Raw genomic sequence first — 22,719 nt, forward strand, 5'->3', positions numbered from 1 at the left:
GTGGATACCGCCATTAATTCATAATTCATAAATTCAAATTTGGCATTCATATTGTTTTGTTCCAAATGTCAACTGGGTGATCGTACTAAGTAGCTAAATCTTTTTTATTTTAATAAAATCTTTCTTGGTTCTTACGAAAAAAACAACGTATGTTAATATGTTGACCTATTTTTTATGAGCGGACATCGCATGCATTTGTTGCGAGCATGTACAGCTAGTAACAAAGAAGCATGCAGGCAGCTGCAGTAAGGAGGCAGGTTTATTATTGGGGGAAACATTTTACAATCCAGGATGAGCAAAAACACAGAAATTGATGTTGCTCAAGAGCAGGAGGATGACTTGGTTAAGAAGAAAGGGGGCACCTCTGTTGTTTGGAAACTGGTTTGGCTTTAAAATCTCCGACCCCGACCAAAGAAACTACCCTTTGCAAGGTGTATGGCCTTGTTGTCCTAGCAAACGGTGGAAACACGACCAACCTGTTCAATCACTTGAAGAACATACATGTCTGTAAGTATAAACACCGCACCAGAACGCGTGAGACTGTAAGCCCAGGGGTTCGCCCCAAAGACATACCAGACTCCAACTCAACAATCAATTAAAGAGTGCGTTACAAATAAAATACATTATTATTATCATTATTATTATTAATATTATTATTAATAATAAATCATCATTTGTTGCAGGTATTTGCTATGAGAAGACGAGCAAAAAATGGATAGACATCAGCTGCAAGGTGGGGATCTCGTCTGAAGATGACAGAAAGAGTCCTGGAGCAGGAAAAGGCCATTACACAGGTCCTGGCAGCAGACAAGAAGACACGGCACCTTGGACCTACCTGGCAAGACATCCAGGTCTTGGAATCAGTCACAGCAGCACTGAGGCCACTCCAGGACTTTACAGATGGAGAGGCGTATGTGAGTGTGTCCTATTTGAAGCCTGTCATCCATCTGTTAAATGCTGTTTAGATAATAAACTAGAATGCGTTTCGTGAACGAACTGCGAGAGTGTGCTTGCTCTGTGTCAGTGAAGCACAGGTGCAAGCCAGTTTAATGACCCTATTATGATGTCATAATGGCAGAGTTCTGCCATGGAAGTCTATGGAGAAAAAAGGTGATGGAAAAAGAGGAATAAAAAAGGAGTTGCAAGGAGTACCGCCACGAAAAGTCATAGCAGGTTGCACCGGATCGGGCCGGACGTTTCGGTGTTTGAACGGCGTCTGTACCTCGAACGGGCGAGGAGTAGTTAGCGTTACAAAAAACGGGGAGAATAAAGAAAACTTGACAACAACAATACTGTGCTTCCCTTCGGGCAAGCACACTAATTATCTAAACTTTAGATAATAAATATCAAAAATATTCTTTAGATTCTAAAGAATATTTTTGATGTTGACCTTGACCTGGTCCAGGTATTATCTCACTGGTTAAGCAGCACCAAAGACTGTGTGGACCAATGAGAAGCCTAGAACTAAAAAGTAAGTCTTATTTTCTCAATTACTGAACATGCAGCTCACTTGGCCCTTAAAATTAGGTCTTTTTAAACACGACTGACGCAGTTGGAAATAAATGCTCTCTGCACATTGGAGGGAAAAATCTTTTCTTTTGCTCTCTGCTCAGAGGTTCTGAGCGAGGGCGATACAGAACCGACCCAGGAGATCAAGATTAAGGTTCTCGATTACTTGAATGACAAGTACACTGACCCTGCAACAGATGAGCTGCTCTTCATGGCTACTCTTCTAGATCCCAGATTCAAGACCAGGTACATGTCCGCCGGACATTTAGGTATTTATTAATTTGTTCTTGTTTTATTGCTTCAAATTGTAAAGCACTCTGGGCTGCATTGTATGTTTGAAAGGTGCTATACAAATAAAGTTTTATTATTTTGATTTTTTTAAGGTGAGAGCTGCCTCAGAGACCGAAAGCCCCTTTAGGCGGAGAATACAGCCCTAGGGGAAATCGTCTCTCGTAGAGGATCACACTGACAGGGAGAAAGAAGCTGCCACTGCTCCTCAATCAGCTCTCTCGTAGAGGATCACACTGACAGGGAGAAAGAAGCTGCCACTGCTCCTCAATCAGCTCTCTCGTAGAGGATCACACTGACAGGGAGAAAGAAGCTGCCACTGCTCCTCAATCAGCCAAGAAGCCCAAGAAGAGCCTTGGGAGCGTCTTTGTTCAGAGAGAGTGGGAGACACAGAGAGGGAGAGAGAGAGGGAGAGAGAGGGAGACACAGAGAGGGAGAGAGAGAGGGAGAGAGAGGGAGACACAGAGAGAGAGGGAGAGAGAGAGGGAGACACAGAGAGAGAGGGGGAGAGAGAGAGGGAGAGGGAGGGTTCTTTACACAGTGGTAGAATATGTTCTTGACCTGGGCACACAAACACAGAGAGAGAGAGTGAGACACAGAGAGAGAGGGAGAGAGAGAGGGAGACACAGAGAGAGAGGGGGAGAGAGAGAGGGAGAGGGAGGGTTCTTTACACAGTGGTAGAATATGTTCTTGACCTGGGCACACAAACACAGAGAGAGAGAGTGAGACACAGAGAGAGAGGGAGAGAGAGAGTGAGACACAGAGAGAGAGGGGGAGAGAGAGAGGGAGAGGGAGGGTTCTTTTGGTGGACGTGTGTCCCATCGGCTGGGAGAGCATGGGCAAGGTGAGAGGCTCTAAGCCAGAGGGCCTGCCCTGGACCAACACACATTGAGCAAGAGCTGAACAGCTATATTATGGCGATGGCAGCAAACGGTGAGTCTGATCATGTGGAGTGGTTGCGATATCACCGATCTAATTTCCCACGTGTGAGTTGTCTGGCAAAGAAGTACTTATGCATCCCTGCCACAAGTGCCACCTCTATGTGTGTGTGTGTGTGTGTGTGTGTGTGTCTTTACTGCACACTGAAGCCAGAAACAGTCAACATGCTGGTATTCCTGGCATGGAACTTGTGAAGATTTGTTGATGGTTGAGGCTTGAAAGGTTTAGTTTGAAAAGGTTACAGTTGTTTTTACATATTTGAGTTTGTAATTACATTATTTTCTTTATCTCCTGTGTTATTTTCTATTTAATTTTACAAAATATTAAATGTAATTTATATATATGTAGGCCTACCTACCTCATGTTGCATGTTTGAGGAATGCATGTTTGCACAATAAAAATAGTTTCAGGTGCATATTGTCCAATGCCTCACTCCAATGCCTCACTCTTCCTGGTTATAAGGTTCAAATACATATTTTGCCTTAACTGATGTTATTTAACCTAGAACAGTGTCGGAAATTAGCGAGGGCAAAGGGCAAAACTGCCCCTAAGAAATACCATTTTGCCCCTGAAATCACAAGGAGAGGGGCAAAAAATGCCCCCATAATTTTCTCTAATAAAAATTATAATTTAATGAAATTGTCACAAAAACATCGTAGCTTATATGACCCGGTCCAGTTGCCATAGAATGTTTTAGATTTTCGCCTTGACTGATTGTTGCGTGAAGAACCGAACGTTCTTAACAAACAGCATTATGTAGCTTGCCAGCATAGTCGCTCCGATAATGCCGTGCGGCGGGCGCATACTGTTCTGTTTGTGGTGCGCTAGCGCCCAACTGTGTTTCATCCAAATGTTCCTTAACTGTTCTAGATGGCATGTCACTGTTTTATGGGTACTGAGTTCGACCAGGGGTGTAGCGGGGATGCAACCTGTTCCTGATTATGTGTGCCAGAGCATAAAGCCTGTGCCATTTTGTATTGTGTTGTGTCTAGTGTTAAGTGAATAAACCATAACAAATATTCCACACTTCCGTGATTTGTTACAATTACAAAATGGAGCGTTTCTTGATAAGACCTGCCGCGAGTGTCAGGATAAATGATGAGGACCAACAAAAACAGTCTCCGTCAATATCTCAAGTTCAAAAGATGAATAAATGTGCACACCCATCAACCATTGAAAAATGGAAACTTGATTGGCTTGGGGTGGAGAAAGACAACGATGACAAAAAGGTTAAAATGTTTTGCAAGGCTTGTCGAACTTTTGGACAACGACCTGTCAAAGTCGTTGTTAATCCAGCACAGGCTTCTGCTGACTTTATAAAGGGGAGTGAGAATATAAAGAAATACGTGGCCTTCCGTCATCAGGCGACCAAGCAACACGTCATCGCCTATGGTAAGTGAACACTCGTATTACTTATTTTGAAATTATTTAATAGCTTTAGCTAGTTAACGTTATTTAGCTAGCGTTATAAGCTCTTCAGAGTGTTCCAAAAAGTTCTGTTGAATTGAATGGGCTACCCCAATAAGCTAGCTAACGTCTGACAGAGTGCAGTCAGTGAGTGTTTTTTTTTCCCCAATCCTCTATTTGCATAAATACAATTAGTTGAGACTGCAGTTGACTGGGGGGTTTCAAGGTTTAAATGTTTAGATTAAGTCCCTTATCACATGTAACATACTATTTTTGGTTTTTACAGAAGCATGGCGTAATCAGCTCACCAACAGAGAGCCAATTGTGGAGGCTGTCAATCAGATGCAGAAGACAGCATTCTGCAAAATGGTCAAGCTCTTTGAAATTGCGTACCATATTGCCAAACATGAGAAGCCATTTGCTTATTATCCATCGCTTGTCAATCTGGAGAAGAGGCATGGAGTTGATTTGGGAGATGCCTACAATAACCCCAAACAAGCAAGGGTTTTTACCCAGTACCTCGCTGAGCAAATACAGCTTGAGGTTAGCAATCAAGTATTGGCTTCCAGATACATCAGTGTCCTTGTTGATGGGAGCACAGACAGGTCAACAGCGGAGAAGGAGGTCCTTTATGTGAAATTCCTGCATAAAGGTGTCCCTCGCATGGCATTTCTAGGGTAATTATCTATGATCTCTTATCTCTCATCAATTATCAATTATCTATTTCTTAAGTTTATTGTTTATCAATTAATCTAAATGGTAGTTACTACATACAGTACAAGGATTTCTCTGAAGTGGCTCACTTGTGTTTTGTTACATTTTTTTTCACTGTGTGTTTTTATCATCCTAATAGAATTGAGGACACTGAGAGCAGCACAGCTGACGGCATCCTGCATTGCATCCGGTCACTGCTTATCTCCAAGGGTATCCCTAACTGGACCGATCATCTTGTTGGATTCGGAGCAGATGGAGCCAGCGTTAACTTTGGATGCAGGCAGGGCATCTACACAAAGCTAAAGAATGACATGCCATGGCTAATGGGCATTCATTGTTTAGCTCATCGATTAGAGCTAGCCTGCAAGAATGCCTTCCAGGGAACTTACTTCAATCAAGAGGTTTGTGTGATATTTTTACATTTGCTATAAAAAACCTATTATAAAATGTATTAACATTGCTGGACCCTAAAGCAAACAGTATTAACATTGTGGGACTTTTCATTTTTCAGATTGATGGGTTCCTGTCTTTCTATACTTCATTCTATCGAGGGTCAGGGAAAAGACGACGGGAGCTGGACCAGCTGGCTGAACTGCTAGACGAGTCTGTCCTGACACCCACTAGAGTAGATGGGACCAGATGGGTTGATCACCGCAGGAGAGCCCTTAAAGCTCTCGAGACAAACATCCCTGCGGTCATCACTCATCTAAGTGAGGTGGGAAGTGATCAGCGACCTGATATTAAGAAAGCAGACGCTGCAAGAGTGAGAGGATGGCTCAAGAAGGTTAGGTCCAGTGAATTCCTCCTCCATACTGGTCTTTACATTGATGTTTTGGGTGAGTTATCCCATCTATCTCTCCAATTCCAAAAGGACAGCATCTCTCTTCCCACAGCTGTGCAGGCTATTGAAACTTCGAAAGAGGTGCTGAAAGACATGGTGAAAGGTGATGGCCCAAAGCTGAGAGCAGTGAAGGTGGAGTGTAGGTGTGGTAGCTACAGAGGTGTAGAACTTTCTGACACTTATGCAGATGCTGAGGAAAGAATTAAGCGTTCCAGAGAGCCACTGATCCATGCCATTGTGGCCTGCCTTGACGAGAGGTTTCCAACAGAGCCAATCCTCATGGCCATGTGTAAATTGGATCCTAAACACTGGCCTGAAGATCTTACCGAGTATGGTAACGAGGAGGTCTTGCTGCTCCTAGAGTATTTTAAAGAGATACTGGTGAAAAACGGCTGTGACGTAGATAGCGTTATGGCAGAGTGGACCCGTCTGAAGAAGGTCTTCAACAGACATTACAGAGGTCTCAAGTGGGAGGAACTATGGGCACAGATCCTAAGGGTGTGGTCTGAGGAGTTCCCCAACATACTCCACATAGTTGAAGTCATACAAGTAATGCCGATGTCCACCTCTAAGGTAGAGAGGGCGTTTTCACTTCTGAATAGGGTAAAAACTGACTGGCGGATAAATCTAAACACAGCCACAGTGGAAGACCTTATGCTGATCTCACTGGAGGGACCAGAAGAAGATGATGCAGCTGCTTCAGCATGTGCAGAATCTGCTGTCAACAAATGGTTCCGCAGTGGGGAGAGAGCAAGGCGGCCAAACATAAAACCCTACGGGAAAAGGCAGCAGGTCAGACCAGGAACTTCTTCAATGGCTGACAGTGACACAGACGAGGATGACGACAATTAACTGGTGCAATTTGACAATTAAGCCACTCATGTTTGTATACACGTTTTTTTTCTATACTGTACATATAACTTAATATGTACTTTTTATTTTCTGAAATTACATTTTCCCCTCAGCTCTGCTGAGCTTTTTGTTTGTAAATTGAATTTAATTAATGTATGTATATAGCCTTTTTAATGTGTTTTGTTTTTGTATGTCGTTCCGTATTTCCTGTTCTAAGTAGGTACAACATGATTATAGGGCAACAAAGAAATCAATAAATATAATAAGTTATGAGAAAGGAAAAAGTTCTAAATGTTAAGAGTTGTTTAAAACAAATTATAATACCAATAAATAACCACAAAGAAATAAGAATAAAATTGAAAATTATTGTCTGATTTATGCTTTCTGTTAGTTTTTTGTTCAAAAAAGAGATAGAGATATTTGCTTAAATGTTAGCGATCATTTCAGCTATGGATATGTGACTATGGTGGTTCATGTCATTTTAATGAAATGTGGCTTTGTCGTTGCTCCTTCCCTACTCTACATTGCGACCAACAGAGCTGCCTAAAGTCTTTCTGGATGCAATTTTTCAGCTTCTTACTATCAATCAACAAAGGAAAACAATGGCTTGAAGATCTTTTTTTTCTTTTAGATTTTGTTTTGACACTTTGAATCTGTAGACTGATGCCTAATAGTCTTTTTTATTGCCATTTGATGGCAAATACTCATCTACTGTAAGCCTTAATGAATATTTTATTATTTTGAACAAAGGTTAAATGTTATTTCACAACTTTTCAAAAAGTGCCCCCAATTTTTAAAAAATGCCCCCGGATTTCAGTCAGTGGGGGCAAAAATTGCCCCCTAAAAAATACGTAAATTTCCTACCCTGACCTAGAAGGGTTATTAAAATGTGATTTCGCTTTTTTCCCCCCTCATATATCATATTGTCTGGGCAGTGGAAAATATCGTGATATGAATTTTAGCTCATATCGCCCACCCCTAACACACACACACACACACACACACACACACACACACACACACACACACACACACACACACACACACACACACACACACACACACACACACACACACACACACACACACACACACACACACACACACACACACACACACACACACACACACACCTGGAACGAAGACAGTCTCCCTATTGCCGACCCCTAACACACACACACACACACACACACACACACACACACACCTGGAACGAAGACGGTCTCTCCGGGCCTCTGCAGGATCTCTAGCGGGCGGAACTCTGCGGGCCAGGTGGGGGCTTGTGTGCGGGGGTAGATCACACTGAACCAGGTGATGGCCTCGTCCTGCTGCGCTCCGCCCTCCTCTCGCGTCACCTGGGACACACACACCACACACACACACTTCACTTACACATACAGGTGTGTGTGTGTGTGTGTGTGTGTGTGTGTGTGTGGTGTGTGGTGTGCTACCACAATTAGCTCAAGACACCAGAGTTTTGGTGTGTGTGTGCGTGAGTTAGTGTGTGTGGGAACAGACACCAGCGCTTGTGCGGTTGTGCCCCTATACCAGTGTGTGTGTGTGTGTGTGTGTGTGTGTGTGTGTGTTACCTTGATGAGTTCTCTGGGAGTGTTGGTGGGGAACAGACACCAGCGCTTGTGCCCCTGTACCAGGGCGTTCCACGCACTCGTGCCCAGCGGGTCGATATGAATGCCCGTCCCCGAGCGCCCTGGGCCCATCACAAACCACCTGCCAAACAAAAACACTAAATATGTCACACACAAAATACACTCCACACACAAAATATACTTCACACACAAAATACACTTCACACACAAAATATAGTTCACAAACCTATACTGGCATTACATTTTAGGTGGATTATGGACTAAAGTGGACTGTATGAAGTGGTTTATGGACCCATATGTAAAGTGGAATATGGACTCATATGTAAAGCGGGCTGTATGAAGTGGATTACTAGTTGATATGTTAAGGAGTGTAGATTTTGTTAGCCTGGTTGCTACTTGTCCGATGGTATGTGGAAGCCATCTTTTAGAATATTGAGTCAAACATCACAGCAGATTCTCCCCCAGCCCCTCCTGTGACCCTTGACCCTTGACCTCCTCACCTGTACGGGGGTCGTCTCTTCTCGCCGGCGAACTGGAACAGGTCGTCCCAGAAGAAGACGGGCACCTGGTAGTCCTCGATTAGCTTGCGTCTTTTGGCGTGCTCGCCGTAGCTGCTGTCGAAGATGTAGAGGGGGCTGTCGTCCCGCGTCGTTTCCAGGTACTCAATGTAGTACTTCATCTTCATCTTCACCTAACGGACCAATCAGAGGGGTCAATCAGGGCACACGCCTTCACCTAACGGGCCAATCGGAATGGTCAATCAGGGCACACCCTTTCACCTAACGGACCAATCAGAGTGGTCAATCAGGGCACACCCCTTCACCTAACGGACCAATCAGAGGGGTCAATCAGGGCACACCCCTTCACTTAACGGGCCAATCACAAGGGTAAATCAATGATCAAGGGACCAGAGGAAAATGTATCTGTGCATCGCATCGAGTCACTGATTCAAGTTACTAATTAATAAATATTCAAAGAGAAAGAGTCACTGATTCAAGTTACTAATTAATAAATATTCAAAGAGAAAGAGTCACTGATTCAAGTTACTAATTAATAAATATTCAAAGATAATAAGTCACTGATTCAAGTTACTAATTAATAAATATTCAAAGAGAAAGAGTCACTGATTCAAGTTACTAATTAATAAATATTCAAAGAGAAAGAGTCACTGAATTAAGTTTCTAATTAATAAATATACATTGAGCATGAGTCACTGGTTATAGTTTAGATTATATGCTAAACGAATGAATCTATAGACATCAAATCTGATTATGACTGAGAGACGGAGACGGCGGCATACACATACCGAGTAGCCCTCGTTGTCCTCGCCGCACTTGAACTTCTGGTTGCGGAACTTCCTCTTGAGACGCTCCAGGGTCCACTTCTCCTTGCCGGGCCAGCTCTCCTGGCAGTTGAGCAGAACCACGGGCTTGTAGGGGCGCTCGTAGCGCTGGATGAACTCATCGGGGCTCAGCCGGAGCGCATCCGCTCGCTCCACGTTATCCTGATGGAGGGAGGAGGAGAGGAGAGAGGGAAGAGGATAGGAGAGAGAGAGAGGAGGAGAGGAGAGGGAGACGAGGAGGAGAGGAGAGAGAGAGAGAGAGGGAGACGGAGAGGAGAGACAGAGAGAGGGAGACGGGGAGGAGAGGAGAAGATAAGAGGAAAGGAGGGAGAGAGAGGAGGAGAGGAGAAGAGAGGAAGGAGGCAAAGATGGAGGGGGGGGGGGGGGGGCGGGAGGGGATGGGAGAAAGAGAGAAGGAAAGATTGTGGAGAGTGGGAGAAAAGTTCTGGGTTCAGTTTTTCCATGTCCCACTTAATCACATGTATAGAGGTGCAGTGATCAGAGAGTTTGTTTTTCAGAGGTCTGGACACGGGATGATAATAACCAGCTGAGTGTTGACTAAATCTGATCCACATACTCAAGCACGCAGAATATTGTTCAGGGATTCTATGTATGCCATATGAAATGTGCTATATAAATAAACTTGACTTGAGGTTGTTTTTCAGAGGTCCGGGCACTGACACCCAATGATAATAATCAGCTCAGTGTTGACTAAATCTGATCCACATACTCAAATAATAATATTGTTCAGGAATCTCACACACTCAAACACACTTTGAGTGGGTTGGCAAGTTGCATGACCAACTCCAGGTACAACACTAATTGTCTTTCATAACTCCAATCGCGTTCTTGAACACTTGATATTAATAGCATCTCCAGTATATTAATAGGATATTCAGTATATTAATAGCATCTTCAGTTTCATGTTGTAACCATCAAATATTTTTACATTTTAACATCACATTTATCAACATGATTTTCAGGGTGGGGGGGGGGGGTGCTTCTGTGTGGTATAACTGAAGAAAATAAAAACTGTCCATTTAAGCGGCTGTAAAATCGCAAAGCTACCAGATCCAAGTTACTATCACGCAGAAACATACTCCGGAGATACATAGCTTTCAGAAAAAGAGAACAGAGTGAACATTAGCGCCCTCTAGTGGTAGCGGCGGCTGCTTCTGGCTTCTGCACCAGTAAATGGTCACTGTCGCACGTTCCTGACAGTCGCCTAGCAGCGGCTGGGGAACCTGTGGAAGGGGAGTTCAGAGAGGATGGCCACCACATGTCCCACTCTTGAGGGGTTAACTGTCTATTCAGTAACGACCCTACCTGCGGGTGAGCACCTAGCCTCTATGCCGGCCCCGCCCCGCCTGCCAGCGGGTATTTATAGCCGCGCCGGGCGCCCTGGACAGCCCTACTTTAGCTATCGTGTGACGGCTGCAGATCTCCTCTTGAACTACTTGGAAACATGCAATCGAGAGACTCCAAGAAGTTCAAATACACACATGCAAGACACGAGTTCAAAAGGCAATCCAACCTGCTCCTTCGCCGACCAAGGCGCTCACCAACCATAGGGGCAAGGACAACTAATAAAATCTTTCAGTCACTTGAGGTCGACCCAGGTCATATATCAACACAATATGTACCCCAGCAATAAACGCATCTGTCTAGGAAAGTACCCATTCCTGCTTTAAATATACTGCGTCACTATAACTGAATTTACAGTCACAAATGGAGGGCCGTTTATCAAAATGTTGACAGCTAGAATTATATAGATGAAAACCAATTTTGGTCAGTTATTTTGGGCTCATATTAATACATATACAGATTCCACCAGGTGTGTGTGTACAGATTCCACAACATTTAAGAAAAACTGCGTCTATAGGAGGTGTATCCCATGATATACTAGCAGACGTAGGACATGAACTCGAATCATAACTTAGGGAAATGTTATCTACTCTCGACTGCTCTCACATGCTTGACAAATGAATACATTCTTATTGTTGGGAGACTTCTAGAATGTCTTGTAGCTACTAGCTACATTTGTGTCGGAACACTCATGCTTAAGAATTGTAACCAAAAGAAGGGGGGTGGGGGGCTGAGTTAGTTTTGCTTAACTAGCTTCACTTATTGTCACGCTAGTCATCTGGTCTAGAGTCTGGTCTGGTCTGGTGGCGTGTGTAGCCTCCATCAGCACCTGAGACCAGTCACGTAGCCGCTAAACAGTCTGTACACTCACACGTTACGTTGTGTAGACCTCTGTCTTGTCACTTCTACCTATGGAAACCAAGCAAGCAGCCTTGGCAGGACGTTATTTCAAACACTGTTGTGACATTCTACATATAAGGGCTTGGTAACATGGGAAACAATGGGCGTATGAAGCGTATGGCGAAGATTTAATCATGTGAATTGTGTCGGTTGATTCAGATAGCAAGGGAGCAGGCTAGCTTGCTGCACAGATTTATCCGTCGCTGTTACCTTCACTGTCCGGTGGGCGAGATCAAAAGTCTCGTGGTAGTCATGTTTTATCCAGTCGGTTGAGTCCTTCAGCTCGGGTCGGGCGCTCCGCTTCGCCTCTTTGATTCTCTTCTTACTTTTGTGGTTCATTCCTTCGTGAAAATCGCGTTGTGCAGTTGGTTTCCCTCCCTAGACGTGTGTTAGCAAATGCTAGCCTTATAGCTAGCCTCTGTACAGCTGAATTTGGATTCAGTACGGGTCTGCTAGCTAACTAGACAGCTAACAGCACAGGCTACCAATGCTAACCTAGGTGCGAATTGTCAGTTCAGGCTCTGAAGTTTGGTAGCTAGGTATGGTAAGATTGCCACCTGGCCAGTAAACACATGTGAAGTAATTTCGTGCTGTCCCGTCAACAACACGCTTCTTACTAACCGTGAAGGTAACGGTAAATTGTCGCCACTTTTTATTCCAACAAACAATGTGCAGGCGTACTTTTCGGAGTGTTTTGCGTAACTGGCTAGTGGTAATGTTGCACAACCTAAACTGACAATGCCATTCCCAGGTTTGTAACCGCCTTCAGTTGGATACGGCGAAGGTAATTGGCCAAAGTCGACGTCACTTCTTCTACTGTGAAAACGTGATTGGATGATACGGGTTTGTTCCCGCCACTGTCAAGCTCAAACGTTCTAAGAACGCCCACCAGCGTCAAGGGTTATCGGCGCGAAAGGGACGTTGCACATGGGTAGGAAGACAGCGCCGTGTTACACCGAGGGGAGGCTACAGAGAATAGTGACATGTAGCGAAATCTCGACATCTTCGTCGATGTTTGATCTCTTTTGAAGTAAACGCCACTGTCATGTGCTGTCCAAAGATTCGACTAAACATTTGCATCCACAAGAGAATATTATGAGTTCACCCGAGAATCTTGATCTCGCCCTTAAAGAATTTACTTTCGACGAAAACAAAGGCACATTGCACTCCCTGACTGTGTTCATTCCAGAGGTTTTTATCTCTCTAAATGTCATTGTTAGATATGTTTTGATCAGTGGCCGTTGTCTTTGTACATAGCATATCTCCAATTCTGTTTCTTTTCAATCTTGGTAATAAACAAACTAATGGTTTCAGGTTCTGGACCCTCTGTATGGCATGTACGTTTGGCCGTGTGCTGTGGTTTTGGCCCAGTACGTGTGGACCCAAAGGGATGAGATCAAGCACAAGACCATTCTTGAGGTGAGACTGCTTATTTCTGCCTTATCCATCATCACCATCAGTACACCGACTGAGCTAACCTCTCAGCCTAAGTGTGCTGTTAACTGTAATAAAGTTGAGTCCGCGATTTTAATCCGTCATACTTTTTTGTCAAAATATACAATATTTGTATACACACTATATTTAAACAGATAGAAAGATAGAGCACATGCATGCCCAAAGGAATGTCATTTTTAGCTGTTCTGTGTGTGTGCGCTCAAAAAAAAAACTCCACACACAGTCCGAGCATATAGGCCTGGCCTGGACCGAGCAATAATCAATTCTAGCTAGTCAACATTGCTTCAGGAGCAAGGAATTGAGAATTGAGAGGGGGTGTAATTCGTTTGGCTGTTGAGTTCAAATATGACCAACCTTTCATTCTAGCTTTAATTGTAATTGCTAGTATTGGCAAATCAGATCAGAGTACCCACTTCAAAGCTGGTTTGATTTGACATATCAGTCAACCAATGTTGTTTACGGAACGGGCCTGGACAGATTTAATCGCTAATGAAGACCGTCGTGACTGTTTAACTTTGGAGTTTTGTGCTACAGCTTGGTGCCGGAGTGAGCTTGCCTGGTACAGTCGCCGCAAAGTGTGGAGCCACAGTAATATTGTCGGACAGCGCGGAGCTCCCCCGTTGCCTTGACAACTGCCGGCGCACCTGTGAGGCAAACAGCCTGAGAGAGGTGGGCGTGGTGGGCCTCACATGGGGACAGGTGTCACCCGAACTCATCGCCCTCCCGCCGCTACACGTCATCCTTGGTTCTGATGTGTTCTACGAGCCTGAAGGTGAGTAGTTGGGCCTGTCTGCGGGATCCATGTCCAAATGCCTGCGAGTGTCTGGATGTAAAGAATCCATAGGTATGTGTGAGTGAGAGTGTCTGCATGTTCATAATCCATTTAGCCACAGGTGTGTCTTAATGTAGACACATGTATATGTATAGCCACTGGTGTGTGAGGGTGTCAATATAGCCACAGGTGTGCCTCAATGTATTGGTTCATGTGTGTATGCATAGCCATAGGAGTACCTTTGTGTAGCTACATGTGTAGGCATTGGAATGTTTTGCCATCTGGCGTACATAAACTTAACTTATATACCTTAAGTATAAACTCAGGCTGACGACAGACTTCATTCCGTGCTAGTTTATTCACCCGGGGTGTATTCAACTGACGTCAATACGTCATTACCTTAGACCAGGGCTTCCTAACCTAATTGGAGGTACTGAACCCTGCAAGCTTCATCAGTGCATTCGCCGAACCCTTCGTAATTTGAAAAATAAAATATGATTTCTTCAAAACGTAGGTATGTTTAAAAACGCCCCGACATTGCTAGTGTGAACTAGGGGTGGGTATCGCCAACCACCTCGCGATACGATACGCATCCCGATACAGGGGTCACGATACGATATGTATCGCGATACATGCGATACGTACGTATACGATACGTATCCCGATATTTTAGGCTTATAACCAAAAAAAATTGCCTGTAACTCCTTGACAGTACATCATAACATATTTCTCACCTCATGTGGATTCTACAGAAACTCTGCTTTCAAATTATACCATCAACTGGATGATGGGCAAAGTATGCAGGCAGGCACATGAACCAAGTAGACGCTGTACAAAGAAACAGACAAAAAAAAAAAAAAAATTTTTTTTTTTTTTTTTTTTACACGTGAAGTATCGATACTGACGCCTCCGTATCGATACACGCATCGTAAAGAGGCCCGCGACGATGTATCCCCGTATCGATATTTTGAACACACCCCTAGTGTGAACCGGGCTATACTGTGTGTGTCTTGACCCCTGCCGAACCTCTGAAAGTGACTCAACGAACCCCTGGGGTTCGATCAAGCCCAGGTTAAGAACCACTGCCTTAGACTACGGTGGGCACCGTGTGACAAAGAGTCTGAACAGATATTACAGGCATATCCATATGTGTGTGTCTTAATGTATAGACACATGCATAGGTATAGCCACAGGTGTGTGAGGGTGTCAATATAGCCACATGTGTGTCTTAATGTATTAATACATGCATAGGTATAGCCAGTGGTGTAGTGGTCCCTGGAGAAGTGGGTATACTCTCATTTATTTTTAAGCAGCCCATACAACACAGGATAAACGTCCTGTTTCGAGAAGAGGGTATACGGAATGCTGACTGAAAAATAAGTGGGTATACTCCGTATACCCTGGACCACACCACTGGGTATAGCCACAGAGGTGTGAGGGTGTCGATATAGCCACATGTGTGTCTTAATGTATTAATACATGCATAGGCATAGCCACAGGTCTGTTAGGGTGTCGATGCTATCTGTAGGGTACTTCCTGATAGTAGTTGACTCATATCATATTTGTTCTATTACTGGAACAGTTTAATACTGAGTACCTTAGTAAGGTCAGAGTGTTTTATACTGGGTTCCTTAGTTAGGCCAGAGCGTGGCTTCATTTTGGCTACCATTTAAAGCTAGTCCTGTCTTAGATATGAGCTGACATTGGGTTACCTGCTGATTCAAGTCTGTTATAGTGTTCAATACTGTGTGGGTTGATAGAGGGATGGGGGGGGGAGAGGGGGCCCAGATGAGTTAACTGCCCAGATTGGGGCAGCCGTGGCCTACTGGTTAGGGTTTCAGGCCGGAAACCGAAGGGTGGCCGGTTCGATGCCCGACCAGTAGGAAAAATGTGGTCGGGGGAAGTGGTAGCCAACTGCTCTCCCATGCCCACATCCACGGCTGAAGTGCCCTTGAGCAAGGCACCTAACCCCTATCACTGCTCCCCGGGCGCCGCCAATGGCAGCCCACTGCTCCGGGTTAGTGTTACTTCACTTCACTGTGTGTGTGTCACTTCCCTGGATGGGTTATATGCAGAGGTTAATTTCAGAGTGTGTGTGTCTACAAACAGAGGACTTTCACTTTCATCTCCACATAGCAGCTGCCTTTCTGTGATGAATACGGTACATGTCAGTCGTGCGGTATCTAACGTACTCCTGAACTCTGATTGGCCCCCAGACTTTGAGGATGTCCTGGTGACCGTGTCGTTCCTTCTGAGGAGGAACCCAGAGGCTCAGTTCTGGACCACATATCAGGAGAGAAGGTGAGGCATACACTGGGTTTACTAGGTACCGGCCAACACTGTGCCACTGGGTTCCCTAGGTACCGGCCAACACTGTGCCACTGGGTTTCCTAGGTACCGGCCAACACTGTGCCACTGGGTTTCCTAGGTACCGGCCAACACTGTGCCACTGGGTTCCCTAGGTACCGGCCAACACTGTGCCACTGGGTTTACTAGGTACCGGCCAACACTGTGCCACTGGGTTTCCTAGGTACCGGCCAACACTGTGCCACGGGGTTTCCTAGGTACCGGCCAACACTGTGCCACTGGGTTCCTTAGGTACCGGCCAACACTGTGCCACTGGGTTTACTAGGTACCGGCCAACACTGTGCCACTGGGTTTACTAGGTACCGGCCAACACTGTACCACTGGGTTCCCTAGGTACCGGCCAACACTGTGCCACTGGGTTTACTAGGTACAGGGGTAATGCTGTGTAAGTGTGGGGATAAGTAAATGCCAACAGAGTAGGATGTGAATGTAAGTCATGTTTGGGGAGGGGGGTACATAAACCCAGTTATGAAAACTATACTTATAAAACCTATCAGTCCAAGAGAAATCAGAATCATAAATCAGAAAGGTTTTCAGGTTTTTCACCTACCAGGATTCTTTTGTGGTACGTAAATGATGTGGAGGTTGAGATGGTACCAAACTAACCCCAGTTATCAACACTAAAATGAACCCCAGTTATCAACACTAACCCCTCCCTCCCTCTTGCAGTGCTGACTGGTCCATAGAGGCACTGCTGCACAAGTGGAGGCTGAGCTGCAGACTCGTGCCCCTGGACTCGTTCGGAGCGCAGAGCGGCCAGATCGCCCGGTCTACGCTGCCAGGCACCCACATCGTCCAAATGATGCTCATCACTGCCCACGGACCAGCACAGGGGGCACCAGAGTGATGTCATAACTACCCATAGCCCACACATTGGCATGCAGATGATCATTTACCTGAGGAACGCGAAAGCAGCGGTCACCATAGCGATGACAACAGGACACACCATTGTGATGTCACTACTATCCAAGACTCTATACCCCACACAGTATCATGCAGATGATCACTACCTGAGGACGGACGGCGAAAGCAGCGGTCACCATAGCGATGAAGTCAACACTCCACAAGATCTAGGACTCTAGATGAAACACCAGAGTGATGTCGTCACTGCCAGCACAACAGGGGACACCGTCCACCAGACATCGTGTGTGAATGTGAATGAATAGAATGCAAGTTGAGCCTTTTTGTTGAAGAGAATAATGTTTGTACTTTATTTAACACATTGGTCAAAAAAAATAATAAAACACCTTTAAGGAAAAACAAAAAAGGCCAGTCAGATGAGACACATAAAAACCAATTGGCTCACTGCTTTTATTGATCGTATGGGTACAGGTGAGAGATTTACAGAAATGGACTAATTGTGGAGACTACAGTCAGTTACGAGCCAGATGGACAGATTCCCTTCTGCTCACGGACACACAGAGCATCAGTTTCAGTTAAGAATAGTACAAAATTAAAGAATGATGACAAAAACATTTGGGAAGCATTTCCAAACGAGAAAAAAATGAGCCACTTGCAGCCACCCGGGGTTTACTCAGCAGTGGTCACCAGGGCGACTGTTACCCCTGGCGATATCTGGAGAAAACTGGAAACAGCCAAGCACTCTGCACAGCAACACGGCATCTTAAACAGCTAACCAGCACAACTCAACGGCTACTCAACGGCTACTCAACTGCTCCTAGTGCCCAAACACATACACAGGAGAGAGGGTTAGACGCCGCAGAGTCAGAAGACAGAAAATTTTAAAAAGGAAAAAAAAAAAAATCACTTCACACAATCAACATTTTTGGGGGGAAACATGGGTTGATGTAAGCATTAGGCCAAAATGATCCATGAAATAGTATATGCCAGTGGAATATTTTTCTTAATGTAGTTAATTAAATAATCAGTCAATTACGTAATTCAACACTCAAAATAAGACCCCACTGTGGCAATATACATTTATGAAGGTTCCCATTTCACCATCAGATGAGCTAACCCCAACACCACCATAAGAGACCCATTTACCTTAAGGTACCACAAGCTTATCCTATTCAACTCATGACAACATTCACAAAGGTGTTTCTCTTGCTTTTCTTATAAATATAATTTATAAGAAAAATGTATAACTTCTGGTACAAGAAACATAAAAACCTCCTGCTAAGCTGCAAAAAAAAGCAAAACAGAACTGAGCGGAAGAGAGGGGGGAAAGAAAACAAACTTGACATTTTTGTTGTCTTTTGTTTGTTGATGTTTTAAAGAAACTTTCAGATGGACACAATAACAACCTTTTAGCCCAGAAGTGTGGCAGCAGGTTTCACATCCAGAGGCTGCTGACGCCAGGTTCCGAAGGGGGGTGGGGGGGGGGGGGTCACACCGGAAGACATCTGGGGGAAGAAGAGACAGAGTGAGACACACAGATAAAAGGGGGGGGGGGGCAGTAGAATGTCCAAGGGAGGGGGGGGAAGGAGTAGTTCAGTATCTGTGGAAACTCAACTGAAAACACCAGTCATGAGTCAATCAATTATTGGACCCCCACACACTAATCAATCAATAATTAGATTGAATAGAGCTTTTGAGATGCTTTCTGAAGGTGATCTGGACCTACCCAAAATCTACCTTATGTTCAGTGTGGTAATGGGGTAACCATACAGGTGGTTGCCGACAACAAATCGTGTTCCCTGGCAGTTTGATGCCGTCTTAGCAGCAGAACTCTAGAACTCTAAGCAGCAGAACTAGTGAGAACTCTAGAACTCTTAGCTGCAGAACTAGTGAGAACTCTTAAGAACAAAGACAAGTGGAGTGAGCGCTGGGTGCCGTGTTTGGGGCTCATCAGAGTAAACAAACCTTCGTTACCATTTGATCAATTCCCTCTTTTTCCTCAAACACCACGCCCCCTTCAGCAGACTCTGCCCACAAGGGGGTTGTCGCTCATCTTCTGTACCACGCCCCACACTGAGCGAGACCAACATGCCTCCACTGCAAACCCCCAACCAGCAGCTGGACACGTATCCGAGGGGGGCGCCTCAGTCACCCCTATACCTGCCCTCTCACTCCTTCACTCCCCCTCCTCTCCTCTCCGCTCCTGAACAGACAGCAGCTTAGAGGAGAGAAGTCCACATGTCAATGTAATTCACAACCAGCTTCTGGTGAAAATATTGTGAACACTTGATCAGGCTGTTAAAAGAGTGGCAGGTTACAAGAGAGTTCAACCGTTAAGATGGTGGTGCGGTGGACACAACAACAACGACAAAAATTATCTTTTGGAAATAGTTTGCCTGCTAGGGCGCTTGAGTTTTCAAAAAGGGGGAAAGTTAGGAAGCCCAACTGTCCTATTAGATTGTGTCCACTGTAAAGGAGGTGGCCATGGTTAACTGCCTGACACCAGCCCAAGCACAAAAGGACAGGGGTAGAAAGACGTCCCTAACTCCCCCAATACAGTTTTAAAGAAATCGATTTATCTAATATTTTCTATCATCACATTTTTAAGTCACATCAGCGATTTCTGTATTGCTTTTAGACCTTAGACTGAACTTACATGTCGCATGCCGTTGCTTCAAGGAGTCGTGGATCCATTGGCTCCTGGTGACGTAGGACTCTTGGACCGCGGACTCTTGGATCGCGGGCTTTTGGATCGCGGGCTCTTGGATCGCGGGCTGTTGGGCTGGGGGCTCTTGGACCTCGGGCTTTTGGGCGGCGGACTCTTGGACCTGGATCTGGACTTGGATCCTTTGTTGGACCCTGGAGATCTGTTCCTGGACTTGGACTTGGACTTGGACCTGGAGCGGGAGCGGGACCGCGATGGGGACTTGGTCTTGCTTCTGCGGGCGGCGCCACGGGACTTTGAGCGGGACCGTGACCGGGAGTAGGATCTGGATCGGGATCTGGAGCGGCTGTAGCGGGAGCGGCTCCGTGATCGGGAACGGCTTCTGCTCTTGGACCGGCTGCGTCTCCGCCGTCTCGGGCTGAGGAAGAAAAGGAGTCACGGTTACCGTGGTGATCAAAATGAACCCTCACACCCATGAACCAAACTACAGTTTATAAACTTCTGACCACCCACTAGTCATAGGCATTAAGCCAGATCACTCAAACCCCTTCATCCGTCCAGTCTACCAACCTATCATCAGTTTACTAATACTATTGCTCATGCACAGGGACACAAATATATACATGTTTATTTGAATTTATCCTACTTTAATTCTAAGCAGTTATGTTGTGCCTCTGTGTCTTTTTCTGAAGATCTGGCTGGCTTTACCCTTAGTTTTTACTATTTTAGTGTATAAATATATTTGCATTATTCAAAAGTATTCTGGTATTATTATAGCCATTAATTCAAAAGTGTGTATGTGTTTTTTTCCTGAAGATCTGGTTGGCTTTACCCTTAGTTTACTATTTTAGTATATAAATATTTTTGCATTATACAAAAGTATTCCGGTATTATAGCATTTTATTCAAACGTCTTCTGCCAGAATAGCAGAGATACAATCCGGTAACGTGAAAATCAACAGAGTGGTTGTACTATGACCCGAGTTTCCCCGCTGAGTCGTGTGAAACTTCCGATGCCACCAAACCATTACCTTAGCCAGGCTTAGAGGCCTTCGCGAACCCGTGCGAGAAAGGCTTATCTGATTAAATAGGCTACTGTAGTTCCAACTGACCTACAACATTATAGTGCGACTCAAACTTCACCGAACAAGCTACTTAACCCCGGTTCAAAACTATACATCTCGGATTCCAAAGCTAGATAACTATTTACCGTTTGCAACAGTACACATGTCGCTAGTTGGCTAGTTAGCAAACTACTACATAGCGTTACCCATTTAAGCAGTACATTAAATATAAAACTAGACCAACTGGGATATCATTACCTTCTACTGCGGTGTCCGCTGTTTTTTCGCCCAGGTCCACCACGACGCCCATCCCGTCCATCTCTTCCATCTCGACGGTCTCCGCGGTCTCCGCCGTGGTGAGAGTCTGGGGGTCTTCCGTAGCGGGCCATCTGGACCCGTAGCTCGCGGCCGTCTAGGAAGGCACCGTCCATGGCGTCCATTGCATCCTCTGCGTCTCGTTGGTCGTGGAACCGAACAAATGCAAAGCCTCTGCTCTCCTTGCTATATGGATCTCTTGGGATGTAGACATCTCCGACTCTTCCATACTTTTCGAAAACACGGCGAAGGGTCTCTGGCGAGGTACGGTACGTCAAGTTGTCCACTTTCAGTGAAGTCATGCCTTCAATCGCGGGCGGAGGCCTCCCATAATTGGAATTGGAACTCATGTTTACAAAATAAGGTCTTCACGCATATGGTTAAATGATCGGATCTATGTGGTTCACCTAGTTGAACCACCAGTTATGAAACGCGACAATCAAATATCCTTTTCAAGCGACCCGTCTGCCGTCCGAAGTGTGCGGCAGCTACATACAGGATAAGACAACAAGCTAATCAGCTAGCTGTTTCATTCACAAAATGGCGGGCTTAAGGGAGGGGGTCGGCGTTAGGGGAAGGACTATTTTACCCCAAACTGAAAGCAAATCATGGAAAGTTATTGCTCTATATGAGTAAATACATAGTGAATGAGAATAATTTACATATCAATTTTGAGAATGTATAGATTTATGACACAATGCGTGGGTGTAATTTTCTAAAATAAATAAATATATGACCCGGAAGTATTGGACTACGGCAGCTAGAAGGAGGTGTGGTTTTACTAGGCCAATCATCTTTTTCCCTCCTGCGTGACGTGTGAGCTACTTTATGGAGTTGTGTGCTATTTTGACATTCTTGGTGTGTGGTTTCAAAGTTCAGAAATTTCCCTTGTTTCAAGTGTTGGCACACGATTAATATATAATGGATGTAGGTTTCAAACGTATTGTCTTACTATCATACTGTTTGGACTTGCTTGTGTCCCAGTACTCAAAGTTAGCCTAGTTGGCCTATAAAACAAAGCGTCCTGAATCAAATCCAAATGACCAGTTCTTGAGCTGTAATTCACTAAAGAATCACGCATGAGCCGTCAAAAGCAGTAAATAATCCTGATCCATACTTACACATTTGTCTGGTACGCTTCTTCTGCTCTGTTCAGGGTTAACCCAATAGGTGCTGACAGGCGACAAGCTGGCGGAACAGTTTGGACAGGTGGCAGCTGAGTGACAGGGACAGACCATGCCAGAGGTGGCCCAGACTCACGCCAGAGGCGGCCCAGACTCACGCCAGAGGTGGCTCAGACTCACGCCAGAGGTGGCCCAGACTCACGCCAGAGGTGGCCCAGACTGTACCTCTGACTGACTGGAGAACAGTGAGGCTGTTTCAGTATAAATGTTGCTAGGGTATATGTCATTTTTGTGGTATAAAGCAAATATGTTGCTAGACCTCCCATAATCATA

The 22,719-nt window shown here is 45.0% G+C and overlaps 3 protein-coding genes across 4 annotated transcripts in view; 1 reads left to right on the forward strand and 2 right to left on the reverse strand.

Moving 5' to 3' along the window:
- jmjd6 (jumonji domain containing 6, arginine demethylase and lysine hydroxylase) overlaps positions 1 to 12,775 on the reverse strand; it is a 23,910-nt gene extending 11,135 nt beyond the window's left edge. Inside the window, exons 1-5 of the mRNA XM_080834861.1 lie at positions 11,975 to 12,775; positions 9,464 to 9,661; positions 8,658 to 8,848; positions 8,140 to 8,278; positions 7,758 to 7,905 (exon numbers count right to left, since the gene is read on the reverse strand). Coding sequence (XP_080690987.1) covers positions 7,758 to 7,905; positions 8,140 to 8,278; positions 8,658 to 8,848; positions 9,464 to 9,661; positions 11,975 to 12,103 — 805 coding nt within the window. The 5' untranslated portion in view covers positions 12,104 to 12,775. The remainder of the gene's footprint in view (positions 1 to 7,757; positions 7,906 to 8,139; positions 8,279 to 8,657; positions 8,849 to 9,463; positions 9,662 to 11,974) is intronic.
- A 66-nt stretch (positions 12,776 to 12,841) lies between these two features.
- On the forward strand, positions 12,842 to 17,321 carry mettl23 (methyltransferase 23, arginine). The gene is made up of 5 exons (XM_080834863.1): positions 12,842 to 12,955; positions 13,079 to 13,183; positions 13,754 to 13,991; positions 16,208 to 16,292; positions 17,028 to 17,321. The coding sequence occupies exons 1-5, from the start codon at positions 12,860 to 12,862 to the stop codon at positions 17,203 to 17,205; spliced, it is 702 nt and encodes a 233-aa protein (XP_080690989.1). The 5' UTR covers positions 12,842 to 12,859; the 3' UTR covers positions 17,206 to 17,321.
- Positions 17,322 to 17,522: 201 nt separating this feature from the next.
- On the reverse strand, positions 17,523 to 21,769 carry srsf2b (serine and arginine rich splicing factor 2b). Of its 2 annotated transcripts, XR_013968579.1 has the most exons (4): positions 21,206 to 21,769; positions 19,876 to 20,302; positions 18,626 to 18,724; positions 17,523 to 18,036 (listed from the first exon to the last, which is right to left on the reverse strand). XR_013968579.1 is itself a non-coding variant. In XM_080834862.1 (3 exons), exons 1-2 carry the CDS (start codon positions 21,610 to 21,612, stop codon positions 19,894 to 19,896), a joined length of 816 nt encoding a protein of 271 aa, XP_080690988.1. In that variant the 5' UTR covers positions 21,613 to 21,769; the 3' UTR covers positions 17,523 to 18,724; positions 19,876 to 19,893. The 2 variants fall into 2 exon arrangements, 1 of the variants encoding a protein (XP_080690988.1); XM_080834862.1 differs by having other exon boundaries at positions 17,523 to 18,724.
- Between the last annotated feature and the right edge of the window lie 950 nt (positions 21,770 to 22,719).

The sequence above is a fragment of the Sprattus sprattus genome (genome assembly GCF_963457725.1).
Source record: "Sprattus sprattus genome assembly, chromosome: 3".
NCBI lineage: Eukaryota > Metazoa > Chordata > Actinopteri > Clupeiformes > Clupeidae > Sprattus > Sprattus sprattus.